Source organism: Geotrypetes seraphini, chromosome 8 (genome assembly GCF_902459505.1).
Source record: "Geotrypetes seraphini chromosome 8, aGeoSer1.1, whole genome shotgun sequence".
Taxonomy (NCBI): domain Eukaryota; kingdom Metazoa; phylum Chordata; class Amphibia; order Gymnophiona; family Dermophiidae; genus Geotrypetes; species Geotrypetes seraphini.
Window position 1 is genome coordinate 69,158,713 of NC_047091.1, and position 22,790 is coordinate 69,181,502.

General features: G+C 45.0%; 1 protein-coding gene across 8 annotated transcripts in view; it reads right to left on the minus strand.

The window, feature by feature from the left end:
* Positions 1–22,790, minus strand: part of SNX15 (sorting nexin 15) — a 69,880-nt gene that overhangs the window by 36,589 nt on the left and 10,501 nt on the right. For 5 of the 8 annotated variants that reach the window (XM_033955492.1, XM_033955491.1, XM_033955496.1 and 2 more), the window contains 3 exons: positions 21,843–21,878; positions 13,861–13,981; positions 6,779–6,894 (listed from right to left, as the gene is read on the minus strand). In XM_033955492.1, coding sequence (XP_033811383.1) covers positions 6,779–6,894; positions 13,861–13,981; positions 21,843–21,878 — 273 coding nt within the window. Of the gene's footprint in view, positions 1–6,778; positions 6,895–13,860; positions 14,000–21,842; positions 21,879–22,790 lie in introns of all 8 variants that reach the window. The other 3 variants (XM_033955490.1, XM_033955493.1, XM_033955489.1) reach the window with 1 other exon arrangement.

Here is a 22,790-nt window from a genome sequence, read left to right on the forward strand (position 1 = left end):
ATGCTAGGAAGTTTTTCTTTACTCAGCGGGTGGTGGAGACTTGGAATGCGCTTCCAGAGGATGTAATAGGGCAGAGTACGGTACTGGGGTTTAAGAAAGGATTGGACAATTTCCTGTTGGAAAAGGGGATAGAGGGGTATAGATAGAGGATTATTATGCAGGTCCTGGACCTGTTGGGCCGCCGCGTGAGCGGACTGCTGGGCACGATGGACCTCAGGTCTGACCCGGCAGAAGCATTGCTTATGTATCTTATGTACCGCCAAAGCCATGAAAGTTCGAGGCGGTTTACAACAAGAAGTGCTGGACAATCAGCGAAGAGTTTGTGCTCATTCAGCAATGAGACACTTTTTCTGTGTCTTTAAATGCTATTTAGCAATGTTGCAGCTCCAGCCAATCACAGCGCATCAAGATCGTCATAAGCTGTCAGCTGTTTTTATAAAAGCAATTTTCACTCTAGAACGGAATGCAGGACAGGCAATTTTCCTGCTTATTCAGGTATGTTTGTTTATTCGAGTGTGGTGTAAGCAGCGATAGGATGAATTTGATTGCATTTTTTGTTTTTTAGAGCCCTGATGAAACGATGATTCTATCGTGAAATGTTGTCCATCATCGGCTATTTCAGCACAGTGTCAACATTTGGTTATTTCAGCTTCAGCGTTCAGCTCTTTAATACATGGGACCATGGCAACAGCAATGGACTGCACTGATACCACAATATAACACAAAGATAAGTTCAGTCCTTTTGCCTTGCATTGGTCAATTTTAATTTATCTGTTTACACATAGTACAATCGCTGTAGTATAACAAGGGTTTTTCTGGCTGATGATTAAGTGTGGGGAAAGCCAAGAGCCATATTCAGCTCTCACCCATAGCCCTGATGTTAGTGCACCTCGTGGCTTCTGAGGCCTTTTCCCTTATCCAGCTTTTGTGATTTATGGTATAGTGAAATTTTTGGAAAGATAACACAGCATAACTGGTGGTTTGTTAGAGTTATATATTTAAATAAACTTAAATATATGTGCATATGTATATTTATTTATTTTGTAGCTTGGTTGTGCCCTTGCCACTGTTCTAATGAACAAGAAACTCAAGCAATCCCAATCCATATAAATCAACACCGATCAAATTATATAATACAGTCAAACTTCTCAGAGCCTTACAGACAACAAACTTTCTTTCCACCAGCAAATAAGTACAGTCGTCAGGAAATATTTTTCAAATTAAAAACGATCCGCTCTATTGCCACTCTTCTTGAACCCCCATTCACTGAATATCCTCATTCTTTAGTGATATCTCATCTTGACTATTGTAATTCCCTACACCAAGGGATTACTAATAAGGAGATAAGAAGACTCCAATTAATCCAAAATATCGCCATCAAAATCATCTACAAGAAAAACAAATTTGGTCATGTCACACCTCTATTTCAAACCCCCCATTGGCTTTGCTTCACCCATCGAATAACATACAAAATCCTTATACAGTAAAACCTTGGATTGCAAGTAACTTGGCTTGCAAGTGTTTTGCAAGACAAGCAAAACATTTTATTAAATTTTACCTTGATATACAAGCAATGTCTTGTAATATAAGTACATAGAGTATACACACATCACATTATCGCAACTGAGCCGAAGGTTCTTCTCTCGCTGACACTGCAAGAGTGTAATGACTGTTCTAAACGAGCAAAGTCTTGCAATACGAGTACACGCGTCACGTCATCACAACTGAGCCGATGGTTCTCTCTCTGATGCTGCGGGAGTGTAGTGACTGTTCTAAATTAATGAGGTCTTGCAATACAAGTATGTACTGAATAGTATTTTGTATTAAAGTTTTTGGGTTATGGAACGAATCATCCTAGTTTCCATTATTTCCTATGGGGAAATTCGCTTTGATATATGAGTGCTTTGGATTACAAGCGTGCTTCAGGAACGAATTATGCTCGCAAACCAAGGTTATACTGTACTTACTTTCAAAGCACGATCAGAATGTACACAATCAAAACGTACACTACTCATACTTTATTCCCCTTCAAAATCACTTTGTTCGGCCAAACAAAATCTTCTTTCAGTCCCTCCGATTCGTCATATATTCTAGGACACAACTTGGAAAACAATTTTCTCAAATTACAGCTCCCAGCCTTTGGAACACCGTCCCCTATTACCTTAGGAAAGAAGACAACTTGACAAACTTTAAATCCAATCTTAATACATTTCTGTATAAAGATGCCTTTACCACATAATTCCATCAATCAAAACTTTATGCCCAGACACATTCCCTCATCCCACTGTGTCATACCCTTTGCTTTTAATAGGAAATTACTGTAACCAGTTTCTCTTCCCTTCCTCTTGGGCCACGTCTTTGTACATTGTCAGTATTTGTTATAATTAGTTTTTATCCTTTTTTTATTTGCTTTTAAATTTATATGCATGTACACTGCCTTGACTACCAGATAGGCGGTATATCAAATTAAAAATAAACTTGAAATTTGAAGAACTTCTAGGTTGCTATCATTCTGCTGCCGTCTCCAGTGAAATTTAATTTTTCTCACCTCAATGAGACACTGGATTTATTATGCCACTGGTGCTGGGGTCTTATGTCATTGTTATAATTTTTTCTTTTTGTGGGGGAGGCCAGGGGGGGAGTTCTTGTATGAAAGCAAGGAGAAGTCTAATTGCATAGTGGGGGGTGGGTTAATATGTGATGTTTCAGGAAAGGTGGGGGTATTGTATGGGAGGTACAGGGGATGGGATTGTGGGCATAGGATGGTTTGAATGATGCCTCGGGTAGGTGTGGAAGGTGATATATATTTGCGACTCTTCTGTTTTGTCTGTAAGGGGAATTCTAGGCTTTGGAAGAGGTGGGAGGTCATATGCTGATTATTCTTATTGTGATGACGTGTCTTATAAAGAGAGACCCACCTCACCTCCAATATGCTTGGCCTCTTGGGGGTGCTGGTGGCTTGGACAACATCTCTGGTTTAGGTCACGATTCTGCTTGGGATCCTTTGTCACTGATGTAGTTATTTTATGAGTCTGAACATTTATACTTGGAATGTGGTAGATACATCCTCTCCAATTAAAAGGAAGAAGATTTTACATACTCTTCTTAGGAACTGGGCTTCCACAGCCATGCTCCAAGAGACTCACCTCACTACCACAGAACATAGCAAGCTTAAAACCTAGTGGGCTGGTGATTACATCAAAGTTCCTGCTGTAGGCAAGAAAGTGGGGGGTAATAATTGTTCCATAAAAATCTGAACATTGATAAACAATCTGTAATGAAGGCCATTTTATAAAAACATAAGCAATGCCTCCGCTGGGTCAGACCTGAGGTCCATCGTGCCCAGCAGTCCGCTTACACGCTGGCCCAACAGGTCCAGGACCTGTGAAGTAATCCTCTATCTATACCCCTCTATCCCCTTTTCCAGCAGGAAATTGTCCAATCCTTTCTTGAACTCCAGTACCATACTCTGCCCTATTACGTCCTCTGGAAGCGCATTCCAGGTGTCCACCACACATTGGGTAAAGAAGAACTTCCTAGCATTCATTTTGAATCTGTCCCCTTTTAACTTTTCCGAATGCCCCCTTGTTCTTTTATTTTTCAAAAGTTGAAGAATCTGTCCCTCTCTACTCTCTCTATGCCCTTCATGATCTTGTAAGTCTCTATCATATCCCCTCTAAGTCTCCTCTTCTCCAGGGAAAAGAGTCCCAGTTTCTCCAATCTCTCAGCATATGAAAGGTTTTCCATACCTTTTATCAGACGTGTTGCTCTCCTCTGAACCCTCTCAAGTAATGCCATATCCTTCTTAAGGTATGGCGACCAATATTGGACGCAGTACTCCAGATATGGACACACCATCGCCCGATTCAACAGCAGGATATCTTCTTTCATTCTGGTAGTAATACCCTTCTTGATTATACCTAGCATTCTATTCGCTCTCTTAGCGGCCGCTGCGCACTGTGCCGTTGGCTTCATTGTCATGTCCACCATTACCCCCAAGTCCCTTTCTTGGGTACTCTCATTCAATAACATCCCTCCCATCATATAGCTATACCTCGGGTTTCTGCTTCCCACGTGTAATACTTTACATTTCTCAATGTTGAACTTCATCTGCCATCTCGTCACCCATTCCCCTAGTTTGTTCAAGTCCCTTTGCAATTCTTCGCAGTCCTCTTTAGTCCGAGCTCCACTAAATAGCTTGGTGTCATCCGCAAATTTTATTATCTCACACTTCGTCCCTGTTTCTAGATCATTTATGAATATATTAAATAGCAACGGCCTGAGCATCGAGCCCTGCGGGACACCACTCGTGACCCTCCTCCAGTCCGAGTAGTGGCCTTTTACTCCTACCCTCTGTTTCCTACCCGCCAACCAGTTTCTGATCCATCTATGTATGTCTCCTTCCACCCCATGGTTCTTCAGTTTCCGAAGTAGGCGTTCATGGGGTACCTTGTCAAAGGCTTTTTGGAAATCTAGATATATGATGTCTATGGTGTCTCCTCTTACCATCCGTTTGTTAATTCCTTCGAAAAAGTGCAATAAGTTCGTTAGGCACGATCTCCCCTTGCAGAAACCATGTTGGCTGGTTATCAGAAGTTCGTTTCTTTCAAAATGTTCATCGATGTTTTATTTTATCGGTGCTTCCGCCATTTTCCCTGGAACCGAGGTCAGACTCACTGGTCTGTAGTTTCCCGGGTCACCTCTTGATCCCTTTTTAAAGATAGGCGTAACGTTGGCTATCTTCCAATCCTCCGGGATCACGCCTGTTTTCAGGGATAGATTGCAAATTTGCTGCAGTAGTTCCACTATTTCCTCCTTTAGTTCCTTAAGAACCCTTGGATGGATTCCATCCGGACCCGGGGATTTGTCAGTTTTTAATTTTTCTATCTGCCTGCGTATGTCTTCAAGGCTCACTTCCATGTATGTTAATTTTTCTGCTTGATCTCCATTGAAGATTTGCTCAGGTTGTGATTGACAGACATCCTTTTTTGCTGTGCAACCTTTATATTCCCAATATATACAACAAATCTTTCTTTCATATCCTTATCAGTCTCATTCATCCTTACAGTGAATATCCAAAAATAATAGGCGATTTTAACTATGTCACTGACCCTATTCTAGATAAAACTTTTAACCTACATTGTAAGATTTCACCAAGGGAGTTCCTTTACTCTATGAGACACAGGAGGTTATTGATATTTGGCGGATGCTCCATCCTGCAGAGCGTGATTATACTCATCTTTCTCAGGCTCATATGACACTCTATCTAGGATATATTACATATTAGTGGACAGAGCTATATTTTCTGATGTTCTTGGAGCAAATATGGAGTCTGTGGAGATTTTGGATCATGTTCTGGTGTGGATGGAATTGCAGTTGGCTGGGGCTGAGTGAGGGACAAGATGATAGCATTTCCCATTGGAATTATATTTGGATGCTAATTTTGTGGAGTATCTTAGATTCAAATGGGTGGATTATAAAAGGTTTAATTTAGCCTATATCAGAAGCTGCTTTATTTTGGGATACAGCCAAAGCTGTTCTTAGAGGGAACATTACTGCTTATGCTAGTCCAAAGAGAACATTTAGAGATCAGGCAATCTTGGGATTGTAACAGCAATTGATCTGCTATTGCCAACTCTGTGGCTCCTCTCCCACATCTCAGAATAGGGCTCAATTATTGGCTATGCAAGTGGCTCTTAATGAGCTGATCCACCAGAAAGTGAAAAAAAATCTTCCCTTTACTTTCAATATTAGCTGCATAAACATGGGAATAAGGCAGGGAGGTTGTTGTCTAGGCTTTCCAAGGCAGGGCGGGTCCCCAGATTTTAACCCTGGTACATACTGATATGGAAATTAATGCTATTTTGAGCGTTTATAAATATCTTTATTTGTTAGAATCCTCCTACTGGGCTGGATCCTGTCACTTATCTGTATAGTATTGATCTCCCTAAGCTTACACCTTAAGCTTACACCATCACTGGTTTAAAAAAAAAAAAAAAAGAACCATACATAAAGAAAAAGATAAGCCAAGTACAGGTTCTATATATGCATGATTTCCTTATTCATGAATGGTTTTTGTATATCGTCTTTTCTGTTTTATGTAAACATTCAAATGTTTTTAACTATTTAAGTATATGATTTATATGATTTTATTGCTATGAATGTTGGTTTGATTTAACAATTAGGATTTCATTTGCAGTTTTGCCTCTGACGCAGCCCTTGGTTGAAACATGGCCACAACAGACACATGTTAAATTAAATTTATTTTTGCTCCATATAATCATTTGGTCTGCTCTTTGTTCTACCCCTGAATCACTGCAGATCATCTGCCTCTTTTGTCTCTCCTATCCACAAAGAATATGCATGAAAGAAATTTGCATATGATGAGGAAGTATATGCAAATCAAGTTTAAGCATATTCATTGTGGATATCATGAAAACCTGGCAAGGGGTTACTCCAGAACTGAACTGAGAAACACTGCTCTAGATAATTACTTAGTTTGCCTAATGGTTAAGCCAGCGCCAAGAGGTGGCATTATAGCCAGTATATAAGTGAGAAACAGCAGGCCAAAGATACTGAAGGGGTCTTCCCATTTTGTGTCTGTGAAAAAAGTGAAAATAGTGATTGGCAGCTGTATCCCTCACTACCCTGGGCAAGTTACTTAATCCCCCCATTGCCCCAGGTACACCAGATAGAGCCTGTCAGGACAGATATGGAAATATGATAAAGTACTTAAATATTAAACCACTTAAGATATAAGTGGTATATAAATAAATACCCTAAAGAAGGCCTTAAGCTCGGGGCTATTGTTCAGGGCTGGAATATTCACGGTGAACCTCAGCAGGTTTTCTGCTCCCTTCCGCCGTTCTTCAATTACTGCATCCTCAAAACGTCCTGTGAAATGCCATAGAGAAGAAAGAGAAGTTAAAGAAATTCAGGAGGAGACATGACTTTTCCACATCTCAGTGGCAGGGATCTGACTGGAAGCTAAACCTACAGTGGTGACTGCTCTGTGCTTTCACCACATGGGAGAATTTATGGGAGATGATGGATTGGAACCTAGATCACCAGGAGTCATAATGTTGTCCTTTCAACCACAAAATTATACAGGTGGAGGGGCATTTTCGATTTTGTATGTTTCCTGCAAGACGTCCAAAAATTGGGGCAAGGAAACATCCATTTTCAAAACTGCTAGACATCTAAATGTTTTTTTGAAAAATGACCTATTTGGACGTTTTGGTCCTTAGGATGTCTAACTTTTTTGGCCAATTTCAAATACAAAAATGTCCACATTCAAAACATCCACATCAAGTTCATTTGGACATAGGAGGGACCAGCATCTTAATGGACTGGCCACACAGACATCTCAACAGGGCAGTGAGGTACTGCTGCGAATGTCACATAAATGTACATATTTCACCAGAACCCTCTTAGTGTTTGGTAAGCCCTTCAAAACTCCCCCAATATCTACAGTATCCACCTGACTACCACCCCAATAACCCTTATCAATGCAGGTGTCATCTATATGGCAGTACAATAGGTTTTGGGTGGGTTTTGGTGGGCTCAACACTTTCTACCATAAATGTAGTGGTTAATGGGGCTTATGGGACTTGCTACTCCTCTCTGTGGTTCACTAGCCCACTCACCAGGCTACTTAAAACATCTGTGTGTAGGTCTACTAGGCTTTCCTATACCAGGTGCTGCTGTTCTGGAGGTACTTTTGTATTCTGATCTTTGTGGAGTGTGAGGGAGTCAATGAGCTCTGGGGAAGTGTGTGGAGGTCTTTATCTCTGCAGTGGTTATGTGGTCACTTTGGGTACCTTTTTTACACTTATACTCTTTTAAGAACATAAGAATTGCCACTGCTGGGTCAGACAAGTGGTCCATCGTGTCCAGCAGTCCGCTCCCGCAGCAGCCCCTAGGTCAAAGACCAGTGCCCTAACTGAGACCAGCCCTACCTGTGTACATTACACTTATCCACAGTGAACCTCATTTACCATGTTGCAGCCCATTTCTCAAGCATGTTTATGTCACATTACAGATCTTCACAATCCTCCTGCGTCTTCACTACTCTGAATAACTTAGTATCCGTCTGCAAATTTAATCACCACATTCGTCGTACCAATTTCCAGATCGTTTATAAATATGATGAAGAGCACAGGCCCAAGCACCAAACCCTGCGGCACTCCACTGGTGAAGCTTTTCCAGTCTGAGTATTGTTCATTTACCCCATTCATTGTTTCCTATCCGCCAGCCAGTTTTTAATCCACGTGAGTATTTCACCCTCAATTCCATCCAGGACATCTGCCAAAACATTCAATTATCTCTTTAGGACATCTAAGTCCAAGCCTGCCTAGAGCCTGCCCGAACACCGCCCATAATACTCCTCCCAGCACGCCCTTTTGAGCTCTGAATGCACAGCAGCTTAGAAGTCCTTCTGAACATCCAGAATATTGGTTTCAAAACTTGGTACTTGTACGTCCTGTCGATTAAGACATCCAAGTGCCGACTTAGGCGGGTTGGACATCTGGATGTTTTGATTATGAGCTTTTTAGGCTCTGTCTTGTGATATAGTCCTTCACCAATTTTTAATGCTGGCATAGTACAGGGAGCAAACATTCATGTCTCTCCTATGTATTTGCTATGTTGTGAAACATTCCCTAGGTGGTTACTCTCCATGGCAATTTCCTTGAAGAGCCAAATATTGCCCGCTATGCAAGTGGTTCAGCAATATAAAGTAGAAGCCTCGTCACCAAGAATTCAGGGTTGCCAAGTGGCTCCTGATTCATTCAATATAATTAAACATAGAAAACAACAGCTACTAATCTCTACTATCCCTTCCTGTCTCTCAGAAATCCACTATGCTTGTCTCATACTTTCTTGAATTTAGGTATAGTTCTCATCTCCACCACCTCCACTGAAGGCCATTGCACACATCCACCACCCTTTCCATAAATAAATATTTCCTTAAATTACTATGCTCTCTCATTTCAGTTTCCTTTAACTGGAAGATGTCTCTAACCCAGTGTCTCTCAAACTTTCTCAAGCCAGGGCACACGAAAGATAGTGGCCATGGCCCGAGGCACCCAGAAGTGCGCAGACGTCACCGTGATGACATCCATGCATGCGCAGAGGCCCTCCAGACAGGCTCTGAATGCCAGTAGGGCGTGCCAGCAGGGAAGTCTAACAAATATCAACTGAGTACCCCCAACCACAGACCTCCCAAACTCCATCCTAGACCCACCCAAGCTATTCCCTTGATCCCACCCCCTTTACTAATTGTAATGCAATTTTTTTCTTTCAATTTTCATACACACACACAATATACACAGCAGATATAAATTCTTAAAACTGACACATTTCAATTACTATATTGAAAATAAAATCATTTCCCCTACCTTTGTCGTCTGGTGACTATTTTTCTGTGCTTTTAACTATGTTTCCAGGGCCTTCTTAACCATTGACTGTTTCTCTTCATCTTCACTTTCTGCCTTGCATCCATCTTTGGCATTAACTTAACATTCAATTTTTTCTGCTTTCTTCTCAAAATCTACTTTTTTATGTCTTCTCTTCCCTTCCTAACTCTCTCTCCTTCCCTCACTATTTCCATGGTCCAACATCTCTCTCCTTCCCCTCCCTCCCCCCCACAGTGGTCTGACATCTCTCTCCTTCCTTCCCCACCTTCCCAATCTGGCATCTCTCTCCTCTCCTTCCCATAATCTGGCATCTCTCTCTACTACTACTATTATTATTTCTATAGTGCTACCAGACTCCCTTCCTTCCCTTCCATTCCCTGGTCTGATATCTCTCCCATCATTTAGTCATCTCTCTTTCCCTTCCTCCTTTCTGCCCCTTCAGTCCATCTCCCTTCCCTTCCTCCTTTCTGGCCCCCCTCCCAGTCCAACATATCTCCCTCCTTTCCACCAGTCCAACATTTTTTTCTCTCTTCCTCCTGCTTCTTCTCTGGTCCTTCTTCCCTCCCCCAACCAACATCTCTCTCTCTCCCTCCCTCCATGAGTCCAACTTTTCACTCTCTGCTCTCTCCCCCTTTCCCAGAATGTAACATTTCTCCTTGCCCCCTTTCTGTCCACCCCATTCATCTCGCCTTCTCCATGAGTCCAACACTTTCTGTCTCCTGCACACTTTCTCTCTCTGTCCTTGCCTCTTCCCTCGAGTGGCATCCATCCATCCCAACCCCCTAACCCAACATACTCTCTTCCCATGCACTATCTAACCCTCCCCTCCAGTGTGCAGCACCTTTCTTTTCCCTCCCTTTCTGCCAGACCCAGCAGCAGCACCTCTTTTCCCTTCCTTTTACTTCCCCCGTCCAGCAGTACCCCTTCCCTCCTCCCCCTGTCCAGCATTATCCCTTCTCCCTTCCCGCCAACCTCCTGTCCAGCAGTACCCCTTCTCCCTTCCCTCCTCCCTCCTGTCCAGCAGTACCCCTTCTCCCTTCCCTCCTCCCCCTGTCCAGAAGTACACCTTCCCTCCTACCCTTGTCCAGCAATAACTCTCCTCCCTTATCTCCCCCGTCCATCAGAAACTCTCCTTCCTTCCTTTTACCTCCCCCTGTCCAGCAGGGCCTCTCTCTCCTCATGTCCAGCAGTACCCCTTCTCCCTTCCCTCCTCCCCCCATCCAGCAGTACCCCTTTTCCCTTCCCTCCTCCCTGTCCAGAAGTACCCCTTTTTTCTTCCCCCTGTCCAGCAATAACTCTCCTCCCTTCTTTCCCCCATCCATCAGAAACTTTCATCCCTTCCCTTTCCCTCCTCCCCTGTCCAGCAGGTCCCCTTCTCCCTTCCCTCTGCAGCAATACTCCTCCTTTCTCTAGCCTAGCAGCAACTCACTATGTGCTTTTACATTACATTACATTACATTAGTGATTTCTATTCCGCCTGTGCCTTGCGGTTCTAGGCGGATTACAATTAGAAGAGATCTGGACATTACCGAGAGAATTACATAACAACGAAACAAGTAGTTTACATATTGTGGTAGAGAACTACAAATTAGAGGATATCTGGAGTTTTTCCGATAGAATTACTTAGCAAGATTCAGTAATTACAGGATACAGTGGAGAATAACAATATATTCGGGTAACAGAAGAAAGTTACCTTACTTTGAAGGGATAGGATTGTTGGATAGCGATGGGTGATGCTTATTTGGGAATCTAATATTTTTGGCAGGTGAGGTTCGAGGAGTTGACTGATGTGTTATTCACGGGGGAGAGATCGTGTGCAATTAGGGAGGAGATTAGTAAGTAAGGACGTGTTTTTTGAATAGGAATGTTTTGATTTCTTTTCGAAATACTTTGATGTCTGTTGTATTGATCATCAGATTGGTGATGGTGGGGTCAATTTTCGCTGCCTGTGTCACTAGAAGGCTGTCGTAAAGTTTCTTACGTCGGGTATCTTTATGAGGGGGGAAGGTGAATAGGTTCTGAGTTCTCCTTGATCTGGGTACTCGGTAGCGGTAAAGGCGGTTGTTTAGGTAACTGGGGGCGGTACCGTGGGTTACTTTAAATAGTAGGCAATAGAGTTTGAATTGGGTTCTTGCTTTTATCGGGAGCCAGTGAGAGTCTACATAGGCGGGGGTGATGTGGTCAAATTTGATAAGAGAGTAGATGAGTCTGATGGCTGTGTTCTGAACGGTCTGTAGTTGTTTTATCATGTTGTTTGGGCATGGTAGGTAGAGGCTATTGCAGTAATCTAAGGAACTAAGTGTGAGGGATTGTACAATGATCTTGTAGTGTTCTTTGGTAAAGAATTTTCTTATTTTTCTTAGGTTTCGCATGGTGAAGAATGCTTTTTGTATGATTTTGTTTATTTGTGTTTGCATTGTGCAGCATCTGTCTAATTGAATTCTCAGAATTTTGAGAGTGCTCTGTATTGGATATTTGATTGCGTTTACTTCCAGTTCTGTTAGGGATGGTTTTTGTTCCTTCTCTAGTAGTAGGAATTTGGTTTTCTCCGCATTCAGCTTCAGCTTATGGTTCATCATCCATTTTTAACTTAGCCACACAGCTTTTAACTTAGCATAGCTTTTAACTTAGCCACACAGCTGCCGCTAGCAGTAGTTTAGCCATGGTGTCATCAGGCAGCCTCGGGGCCTTTGCTAGGCCGGCCCACCTTGCATCATCAAAGTAGGCCGACCTAGCAAAGGCCCCGAGGCTGCCTGATGAACTGCGTGTAAACTAATGCTCGCGGCAGCTGTGTGGTTAAGTTAAAATTAAACTGAGCTGCCACTGCTGGTCGGGCGTGGGGAGAGAAGAGGAAAGCACAAATCCCAGCAGCAGAAGGCAGGAAGATGCAAGTCAGCCGACACCCGTGCCGGAGCCTCTCTTCCTACCCAGTGTGCAGTTGCACACTTGAAATCTTCGAAGGCACATTAGTGTGCCGAGGCACACAGTTTGCGATACACTGCTCTAACCTGTGCATTTATGCCACAGATATTTAAATGTCTATCTTTTCTCCCCTCTATATGCTTTATGACAGAGACCATTGACCATTTTATTAGCCACCCTCTGAATTGACTCCTTCCTGTTTATATCCTTTAGAGAGTGTAGTTTCCAGAACTGTACACAGTACTATAAATGAGGTCTCCCCTATCCTCCTTTGCCTACTCATCCATACCTTAGTTATATCTCTCATAGACTACTACAATTCTCTACACTGGCTTGCCTTTAACCTCACTGAAAATATAACAGCTTATTCAGTTGACAGCTGTCAAGCTGATTCACTCAGCCCACTGAGTTGACCATGTTACTCCCCTGCTCAAAATAGAACACAGGCTTCCACTTTCTTCCCAAATCAACTTCAAACTGCTGACCCTAGTCTATGAGTCTTGCTTATCAACTGCACCCTCTTACCTCCATAAACTAATCATTTCATATAACTCCACCCAAATCCTTTGATCTACCAATCACAACCTATGAACCCTCCCTCCATTATTGGAGATACAACTTCCTCCTCTCATCTTTCAGCGCTTTGTTATATTTGTCCTAAACTCTGGAACGAGCTACCCAATCATAATCTTCCCTTTCAGAATTTACAAAAAGCTCTGAAGACTCCCCTGTTCACACAAGCCTTTATTCCTTTCCCTCTCTCCCACCCACCCCCAGTAGTATCTCTCTGGCTATGATGATGTACCGAACCTAATTTGTCTGTTTTTTTGTTATTATATGTGATCCTTCTATCCTGTCCCCATTGTGTGCAATTTAAACATCCTAGGACTGTATTTTAAATATGCTTTGAAGGTGTTTATTATATATATTTTTTTATTGTAAACTGCCATGAAGTCCATTGGGCCATTTGAGCGATATATATGTAATAAATACTAAGACAAATGTAATAAAGACTAAAGACATATACAGAAGCACTATCAACTATTTTTTTCCTGTTAATTGTTCCATTCCTGGGGTTTACCCCACTGAATGCAGGGACCTAGTCTTACTTTTCTCAGGGAATGCTTTGGGAAATTAGAACTAGAAGGTCCTACATATGTTGGGGCACAGCCAAGTCTGGATCAACCTTATCAGATAATCTAGAGCCGGGGTGGGCAACTCCGGTCCTTGAGGGTCATAATCCAGTCAATGAATAGGCATTGAAAGCAGTGCATGCAAATAGACCTCATGCATATTCATTGAGGAAATCCTGAAAACCCGACTGGATTCTGGCTCTCAAGGACTGGAGTTGCCCACCCCTGATCTAGAGCCAGCTTGCAACCTTACAAAATCATAACTGAGCCCCGACACACACATCGCAGGATGTCCACAAGGATCTCTTAACTCCCTGATACACTCTCCACAAGGAATGGCTAATGGTTTTTTGAATCACTGCTCAGTGGAGCAAGACCTCAACTCTTACCAAACAGCTGGGCTTTGGGGAAGGCTGGGAATACTTCCATCTTGCGGAACAAGTTTCGGTGAGTGTAGGAAAGGTCTGTGTGGAGCTTCTTAAAGTCACTGTACCGCTTCCAAATCACTATCTGTAGAAAAAAGAACAGCTGGCACATTGTGAATAATTGAGGGTGGCAAGGTTCTTCTTTCAAGAGCTTACTGCACAAGGAATAGAAGGGAAGCCATGCATTAGGATCAAGCAGTGAGCTTATTACTCCTAGTCCTGTGTAGGGTGTCAGTGGCAGATAGTCATATAGGATAGGCTTTAGGGCAGGAGGCTGGCAACACAGCCTGGGTACAAAAGGCATAAAAGCAGCAGTGTGGCAGCAGGTTTTGAACACCCACACAATGCACTCAAGGCCTAGGCCTGGAGAGTGTGAGACCCAGCAGGCCATAAGTGCATGTGGTGCTCAAAAGCCTGCTGTATGCTGCTTTTAGTATTGTGTACAGGTTGGCTCTGGTGTAGGTACAGCAGCAGCAAGGGGAAGGGAAGTGGAAGATGCTGGACACCTGGGAAGCCAGGAGAGAGATGCTAGACACCTGAGGAGATGAAAGGAGAAATTAGGTTCTTACCTGCTAATTTACTTTCTTTTAGCCTCTCCAGATCGGCATAGGTTAATCTTACAAGCGGGTTATATCTCATCATAACCAGCAGGTGGAGACTGAGACAAAACTTTGGAACAGTACATATCATGTGACCCCTTCCTAATTATCTCAGTCTGACGAATAGCCAGCAGAACTAAAAACTATAAACAGAAACAAACACGACTCCAAAAGGAGTAATAACTAATAAAAAACAGGAATGCTGCTGGAAAATGCAAAAGAACAAATGCAAATAGTAAAGGTCCCCACAGCTCACCAGCTATGCCAGCCGAGCCACAGCCACTGTTCTTAGATCTCTCCGGCCCTAGAAAAAATACTAGAATCTGCCAAAAAATCAAAATCTGCACGCAAGAACAACACAACAAAAGACAGGGTGCCGGTTTGGAGAGGCTAAAAGAAAGTAAATTAGCAGGTAAGAACATAATTTTTCCTTCTTTAGCAACTCTCCAGACCAGCATAGGTTAATCTTACAAGTGGGACGTATCAAAGCAGTCCCCATCATGGGTGGGACCTCCAAAGGGCCGACACCAGAATACGCTCACCGAACACTGCGTCCCAACGCGCCTGAATGTCCACAAGGTAGTGACTGACAAAGGAATGCAGAGAAGACCAGACTGCAACCTTACAAATATCCACTGGAGGCACTAGCGAAGACTCAGCCCAAGAATATGCCTGACCCCAAGTTGAATGAGCCATGAGAAATTCTGGAACAGGCTTTTTCTGAAGAAGGTAAGCGGAAGCAATAGTCTCCTTGATCCAGCACACAATGGTAGCCTTGGAAGTGCCACCCCCCTTACGAGGACCCACTAGAAGGACAAAAAGATGATCTGATTCCCTGATCTTCTGGGTCCTCCGCATATAGGCTCTAAGGACCTGACCAACATCCAATTTGCGCAACTGCTTCTGCTCAGAAGAACCTTCCCGACTACCCAGCACCGGGAAGACCACAGACTGATTGACATGAAAAGGAGAAACTACCCTCGGCAGAAAGGAAGGAATAGGCCTTAACACAACCTGCTCCCTAAAAAACTCCAGAAAGAGAGACCTACAAGAAAGAGCCTGCAGCTCCGAAACACACCTAGCAGAAGTAATAGCCACCAAGAAGCCCGCCTTAAGAGTAAGGTCCTTCAATGAGCAGGCACCCAAAGGCTCAAAAGGGGGATGCACCAGCCTGGAGAGGACCAGATTCAAATCCCAAGAGGGAACAGATGGTCACACAGGAGGCTTGAGCAACTTGGCTGCCCGCAAGAAGCGAACAACATCAGGAATGGCAATCAGACTGTAATAACCCACGAAAGGCTGATAGGGCTGCAAGTTGAACCTGGAGAGAAGACCAAGCCAGGCCATCCTGCAAGAATTCTAAGATGTTAGGCAGGGAAGTGCGAAAAGAGACCACTCCCCACGTTGTACACCACTCCTCAAATATACGCCAAACCCGCACATAAGCCCTAGAAGTGGAAAGTCTGTGGGACCCCAAGAGAATGGAGATCACTTTATCTGAATACCCTTTCTTACCTAGGCATACCCTTTCAAAAGGGAGCTGGATCAAACATGGTAATGTGGCCCTGCGTCAGAAGATCGGGCGAAAAAGACAGAGGAAGAGGAACCGATAACAGATGCAGCACCAATCCACATAACACAGTCGTCTGGGCCAATCCGGAGCCACCAGAACCACTAGGCCCGGATGGCAAACAATGCAGAGTAGAACTCTGCCCATTAATGGCCACGGAGGGAACATATACAACAGCTCCTCCGTTGGCCATGGTTGAACCAGAGCATCCAGGCCCTCAGCCCGACTGTCTCTGTGATGACTGAAGAAGCAGGGTGTTTTGGCACTGACACCTGTGGCCATCAGGTCCATGAGGGGTTGACCCCAAGACTGAACTATCAACTGAAAAGGCATGTGACTTAGACACCACTCTCCAGGATCTAACATGTGACGACTGAGGAAGTCTGCTTGAACGTTCTCCACGCCTGCTATGTGGGAAGCCGAGATGTCCTGAAGATGCGACTTGGCCCAGACCATGAGCAGAGCCGCCTCCTGCGCCACCTGAGTGCTCTTGGTGCCCCCCTGACGATTGACGTAGGCCACCGCCATGGAACTGTCCAACAAAACCTGGACCAACTTGCCCGTCAAGAAGGAGTGGAAGGCTAACATCACCAGATGGATGGCTCTGGTCTCCAGAACATTAATCGACCAGGACGCCTCCTCCATGGACCAGGTGCCCTGAGCTGAGTGACCTAGACACTGAGCTCCCCAACTGAGGAGACTGGCTTTGGTGAGAAGCACCGTCCACTGTGGCTGATCCAGACTCGTCCCTTGAACAAGATGGAAGGTCTGGAGCCACCAACGAAGACTGCAGTGAGCCAAGCCCCAGAGAGGAACAGGGTGATCCAGACAGTGCTTCTGAGGCGATCACCTCCAAAGCAGAGCATACTCACCACGTTGAGGGAAGCCACCATTGACCCCAAAACTTGGAGGAAACCCTGCACCCGAGGACACCGGGACGCCATAAGCAGGTGAATTTGAGATTGCAATTAGAGAATGACACGGGGAAAAAATCTGTCCCCGTCACTGCATCGTCCCCGGCCCACCATCCTTTGCACCGCCCCGTCACCGCCGTTCCCTTCACCGTCCCGTCACCATCGCCGCCATCCCTTTCATCGCCCCCTCACCGCCACTGCCATCTCATTCACCACCTCGTCACCGTCCCCACAGCATCCATATAAGCCTCAGTACTGCGAAACACCATAAACACAGAAGAGAGTCTTGCCACTACTACTACTGCACTGAAAATCTGTTTCAGTGCCTCTGCCCTGTAGTAAAAACAGAACATAAAATAAATCAATTGACTTGTCCTCCCTTGCAATGACGTGTCCCCCATGTTCACCTATAGCTCGAATCAGGTCAATTGTGCACACTAAAATGCACACTTTATCTGAATGGAACGTGAGCGCAGGCAGGCAGTGATACAAAAACAGCAGACACCAGACCGATTGCAGCGTTCCTCCATCTCCCTCCCTCCACCTCACCTTAGAGGTAGAGTATGCTGGCTTTTTTTCGCCCAGTCGCACGCGCGGCTGCTCATTTGTTCAATATTCTCCTCTGATGCAACCAGAAACAGGAGGTTGCAAGAGAGGAGAAGATTGATCAACTCGAGCAGCCGCGCATGCGCGGCTTTTTGAACGCGTGCGGCTAGGCAAAAAAGAAAGCCGCCATACTCTACATCAGTGTTTTTCAACCTTTTTACACCCGTGGATCGGCAGAAATAAAAGAATTATTTTGTGGACCGGCAAACTACTAGGACTAAAATTTTAAAACCCTGTTTCCGTCCCATCTCCTCAAGCTCAGTCACCTCAGTAACTATAGAAAAATAGACAAATATAGTGCAAAATATAGACAGCAGATATAAATTCTCAAAACTGACACATTTTGATCACTAAATTGAAAATAAAATCATTTTTCCTACCTTTGCTGTCTGGTGATTGATTTCATGAGTCTCTGGTTGCGTTTCCTTCTGCCTGTTTATCCTTTCTTTTTTTCTGCACTCAGGCCCAAGAATTGTCCCTTTCTATTCCCTCCCTCTTTTCTTCCTATGTCCTTAGTGCCCCCGGTGCCTCCTTCCCATGTCTTTAGTGCCCCCGATGCCTCCTTCCCATGTCTTTAGTGCCCCCAGTGCCTCCTTCCCATGTCTTTAGTGCTCCCGGTGCCTCCTTCCCATGTCCTTAGTGCCCCTTCCTGTTTTTAGTGCCCCCAGTGCCTCCTTCCCATGTCTTTAGTGCCCCAGTGCCTCCTTCCCATGTCCTTAGTGCCCCCAGTGCCTCCTTCCCATGTCTTTAGTGCCCCAGTGCCTCCTTCCAATGTCCTTAGTGCCCCTTCCTGTCTTTAGTGCCCCCAGTGCCTCCTTCCTATGTCTTTAGTGCCCCAGTACCTCCTTCCCATGTCCTTAGTGCCCCTTCCTATCTTTAGTGCCCCTAGTGCCTCCTTCCCATGTCTTTAGTGCCCCTAGTGCCTCCTTCCTATGTCCCTCTCACTGCCTCCCCTCTGGCCTCGGTCTGCAAATTCTCAGCATGTGCAGTGTGCTAGGATGAGCCTGCCTGGCTGAATACAATAATGCAGTAGATATTCTGGTTTTAGCCCCACCTTTAGAGCAGGACTACCCGGTAAAGCTTTTAAACCATGATTCGTGGCAATGATTTGAATATATCTGAATTCTGAAACAAATCAGACTTGCTTTTACAGCGATATAGGTGTCATATAAAGTGTAAATACACCCTCTCTCCCCTTCCTTTGTAGTTATCCCATCCACCATACCAATAATTTTTGTCCCACCCCCACCCCCGAAGCCTGCCTGCCGGTCTACCTTTCTCCCTCCCTAGCCAAAGCCAGCCTGCTGCCTCCCTGCCGCTTAAAAAAAAAAAAGCCTCCTTCCTTTTCCCCTTCTCTTACCGCCATGCTGCAGCTGCTAAAGCCGGAAGTCTTCTTTCTGACTCAATTCTGAAGTCGGAGAGGACATTCTGGGCCAGCCAGGCAGTGATTGTCTGGCCCAGAACGTCCTCTCCGATGTCAGAATTGACGTCAGAAAGACTTCCTGTTGGCTTTAGCAACTGAGAGCAGGGGAAAAGGAGAGGCTTTTTTTTTTCACGCGGACTGGCAGAAATTCAACCAGCAGTTGAGGAACAGTGATCTACAAATCTAAAGTAAGGTGGAGGGAGGGAGATGGCCGGGTGGGGACCACGCGATCCTTGATTGCCTCACTGCGGAGACAAGTCCATTCACCGCTCCACGGGGCGGTGAATGGCCTTGTCCCCGTCCCCGCAGAGGCCACTATTTTTTCTTCCCCGTTTCGGCGGGTTACCCGCGGCTAAACGCGGCTATCCGTGGGTAACCGCCACCGTGTCATTCTCTAATTGCAATTTGCTTATCCAGGCCTCTGGGAGGAAGACTTTCCCCAAGGAGGTGTCAAACACAACTCCAAGATACTCCAGGCGTTGTGAGGGGACCAACCGGCTCTTGGCAAGGTTGACAACCCATCCCAGTGACTGTAGGAATTTTACCACCCGAGCCGTGACCCAGGTGCTTTCCTGGAATGTAAATCAACCAGTCATCCAGGTAGGGATGCACCAGAATGCCCTCTGTCCTCCAGGCCACCGCGACAACCACCATAACCTTGGTGAACGTCTGTGGAGCCATAGCCAGACCAAAAGGGAGCACACAGAACTGATAGTGCTGACCCAAGACTTCAAAACAAAGGAAGCGCTGATGGGAGGCCCGGATTGGAACATGCAAGTAGGCCTCCATCAGGTCGAGAGAGGTTAGATACTCCCCTGGCTGAACCGCTAGAATCACCGATCGCAGTGTCTCCATGAGAAAAGACGGAACTCTAAGAGCCCTGTTGACCCCTTCAAATCTAAGAGGAGCCAAAAAGTCCCCTCTTTCTTGGGCACCACAAAGAAAAATTGAGTACCTGCTGGTGCACCACTTCTGAGGGGCCACTGCAACCACAGCTCTGAGATGTAGCAATCTTTGAAAGGTCTGGAGAAAAGCCTGCTTCTTCCACTTTGCCTGACGAGAAGATAGAAAAAGATCTGGCAGGGAGTGGGCAAACTCCAGAGCATAACTGTCCCAAATCACCTCCAAGACCCACTGATCGTACATGATCTCTGCCCACTTGTGAGAAAACTTGCGCAGCCGGGCACCCACCAGAACCAGAGGAGATGCCAGCAAGGAGTCATTGGGCAGGACAGGCTGCAGGGGAACTGGAGGGGGGATTCCCAGCCCCCCGACGGGCTCCCCGAAAGGACTGCATGCGCTTAAAGAAACGCCCCTGAGAAAACCCAGGAGACGGGAAGGTAGTAGCCCCACGCCCAGGGCGGAAGCTGTGGAAATCCCACAGACGCCCCCTAGCAGTGCCACCTCTAATCGCTGGGTGGGCACGATCCTCAGGCAGGCGGGGCAGGTTGGTCAGAGTCTAGACCAACTTATCCAAATCCTCTCCAAACAAAAAAGACCCCAAAAGGGAAATTTTGTGAGTTTAGTCTTAGATGCCGCATCTGCTGACCAAGAGCGCAACCACAAGGTATGACGCGCGGCTACCTCAAAAGCCACAGACTTGGCGGAGGTCTGCACCAAGATCCACCAAGGACCAATCATCAGACTCACAGTCAAGAACACACTCGGCCCACCGAAACACGGCACGAGCCACGAGCCCCCCACAAATGGCTGCCTGGACCCCCAAGGCAGAAATATCAAAATTCTGTTTAAGAAGAGTGCCTTGCGTCTGGAGCAAATTGAGCACTTCTTCCCTTGAGAAGTGCTCATTGTTCCATATGCGACCTAACTAAAGAAAAGTGCCGGTTAGATGAAATACAGTAAATTACAGTATTTTTAGAGGGAAAACAACCTTTCAGACTGGCACTACCTCAGAGTTTTTTGGTTTAGAAACATAGAAACATAGAAAATGACGGCAGAAAAGGACCATAGCTCATCAAGTCTGCCCACTCTAATGACCCACCCCCTGACTTTACTCCCCTAGAGATCCCACGTGAGTATCCCATTTTCTTTTAAAATCTGACACGCTGTTGGCTGTCTTGTTTTCACATAACAGACTCCACTTGGCTCTCAAAACAGTATGCCTTACCAACCAGGGGGTAAGGCTTACTGTTGAGGCACCTTTAAAAAAATGTTGGGGAGGTGGAGGAAAGGGGGGGAAGAGACCCAGCACACGACCCACCGGGTTTGACACCCCCCTAAGGTCGGACGGATCCCATACAGGGTCCACCCAAGCTTAATCCAGCATACAAAAGGGGACAAAAGTCCTAAACAAATTCCAAAAGCCCTACCAAGGGAGATGGGTACAGCTCACACCTGCTGGAGACTGAGAGAAGACTGAGGTAATTAGGGAGGGGTCACATGATATGTACTATTCTAAAGTTTTGTCTCAGTCTTCACTTGCTGGTCATGATGAGATAATCCGCTTGTAAAATTAACCTATGCTGGTATGGAAAGTTGCTAAAGAAAGGGGAGATACTGGACACCAGGTGGGAAGGTAGGAAAAGGAAGGGTGATGGACACCTGGTGAGATATAGAAGAAAAGGAGAGGTGCTGGACTTTTGGGTGGAGAAGGTGTACAGCTTTGACCACCCTGGGAAGAGGGCACAGTTGATGTTTTACCCAAAATGTCAGATGACTGCAGAGCAGGTCCAAGGTTATCACACATATATGCTTCACATGAATAGAGTGTGTGTGTCCTACTGGGAAGCCACTTCGCTAGCTGTGTGACATGTGTGACTTTTTGTGAAAATGTTAATACGATGACATTAAAACCACAATACTGTGTCATTTACCTCTTTGATATCCTCTGGATTCTTCTTTGAAATGAACTGGTGGGAAGTTAAACATAATGAACAGAGAATTAATACTAGGGTACTTCTTATAGCAGACCACTTATATCATTTTTCAAAATTGTGCCTTTTTATGCAGACAAGATAGGCACCTACATGTCTTATCAAACGGCCACCCAAAACTATCCCCAATAGCATGCAAATGCTCTCAACAAATTTATATATGTTGCAAGGTACCGGTAGATGCTGATATAGAACATGTACTATATATATATATATATTTATGTATGTATATACATGTACTATATATATATATATATATATATATATATATATATATATATATATATATATATACACATATACATACGCGCACACATGTATTGTGTTAACTATGCATATACGCTACATTGCAAGTCACCCTCCCTCCTCACCTTAGTGTGCCCTATGGTTCAGTGTATCTGTTTTTCATACACCGTGTCACTAAGAGTAGATAAAGCTCTCATTTCTCCTTAAGAATCTGCCAAATGATTTACCTTCCTACTTTTTAAGGCAACCCAGAGTTTCCTTCCTGCCCATTATAAGCAAGCCTTTTCTTTTTGGAGTCTCCAGTATTATTTCACTGGTCTTCCTTCAGCACTAGCCCAAGGTGACCTCCTTCCTCATCAGCTCCAGGGGGCCCTACTCCTGTAATCCAGCCAGCATCTCCTCTTCTCCTTCCTGCCCCCCCCCAAGTAGCCAACATCCCCCCCCTTTATCTTCCCTTAGATCCAGCATTTCCCCTGCTTCCAGGTCCAGTGTCTCATCTCCCCTTCCCCCATTCACCATTTCTTCCCCCTCCTACCCCATCCTGGGACCACCCTCTCATCTCTCCTTTCTTATTTTGGTCCAGTGTTCATCATGCTCCCCCACTGTTGCATATACTGATGCTCCTGTGTATTTGAAACAGAA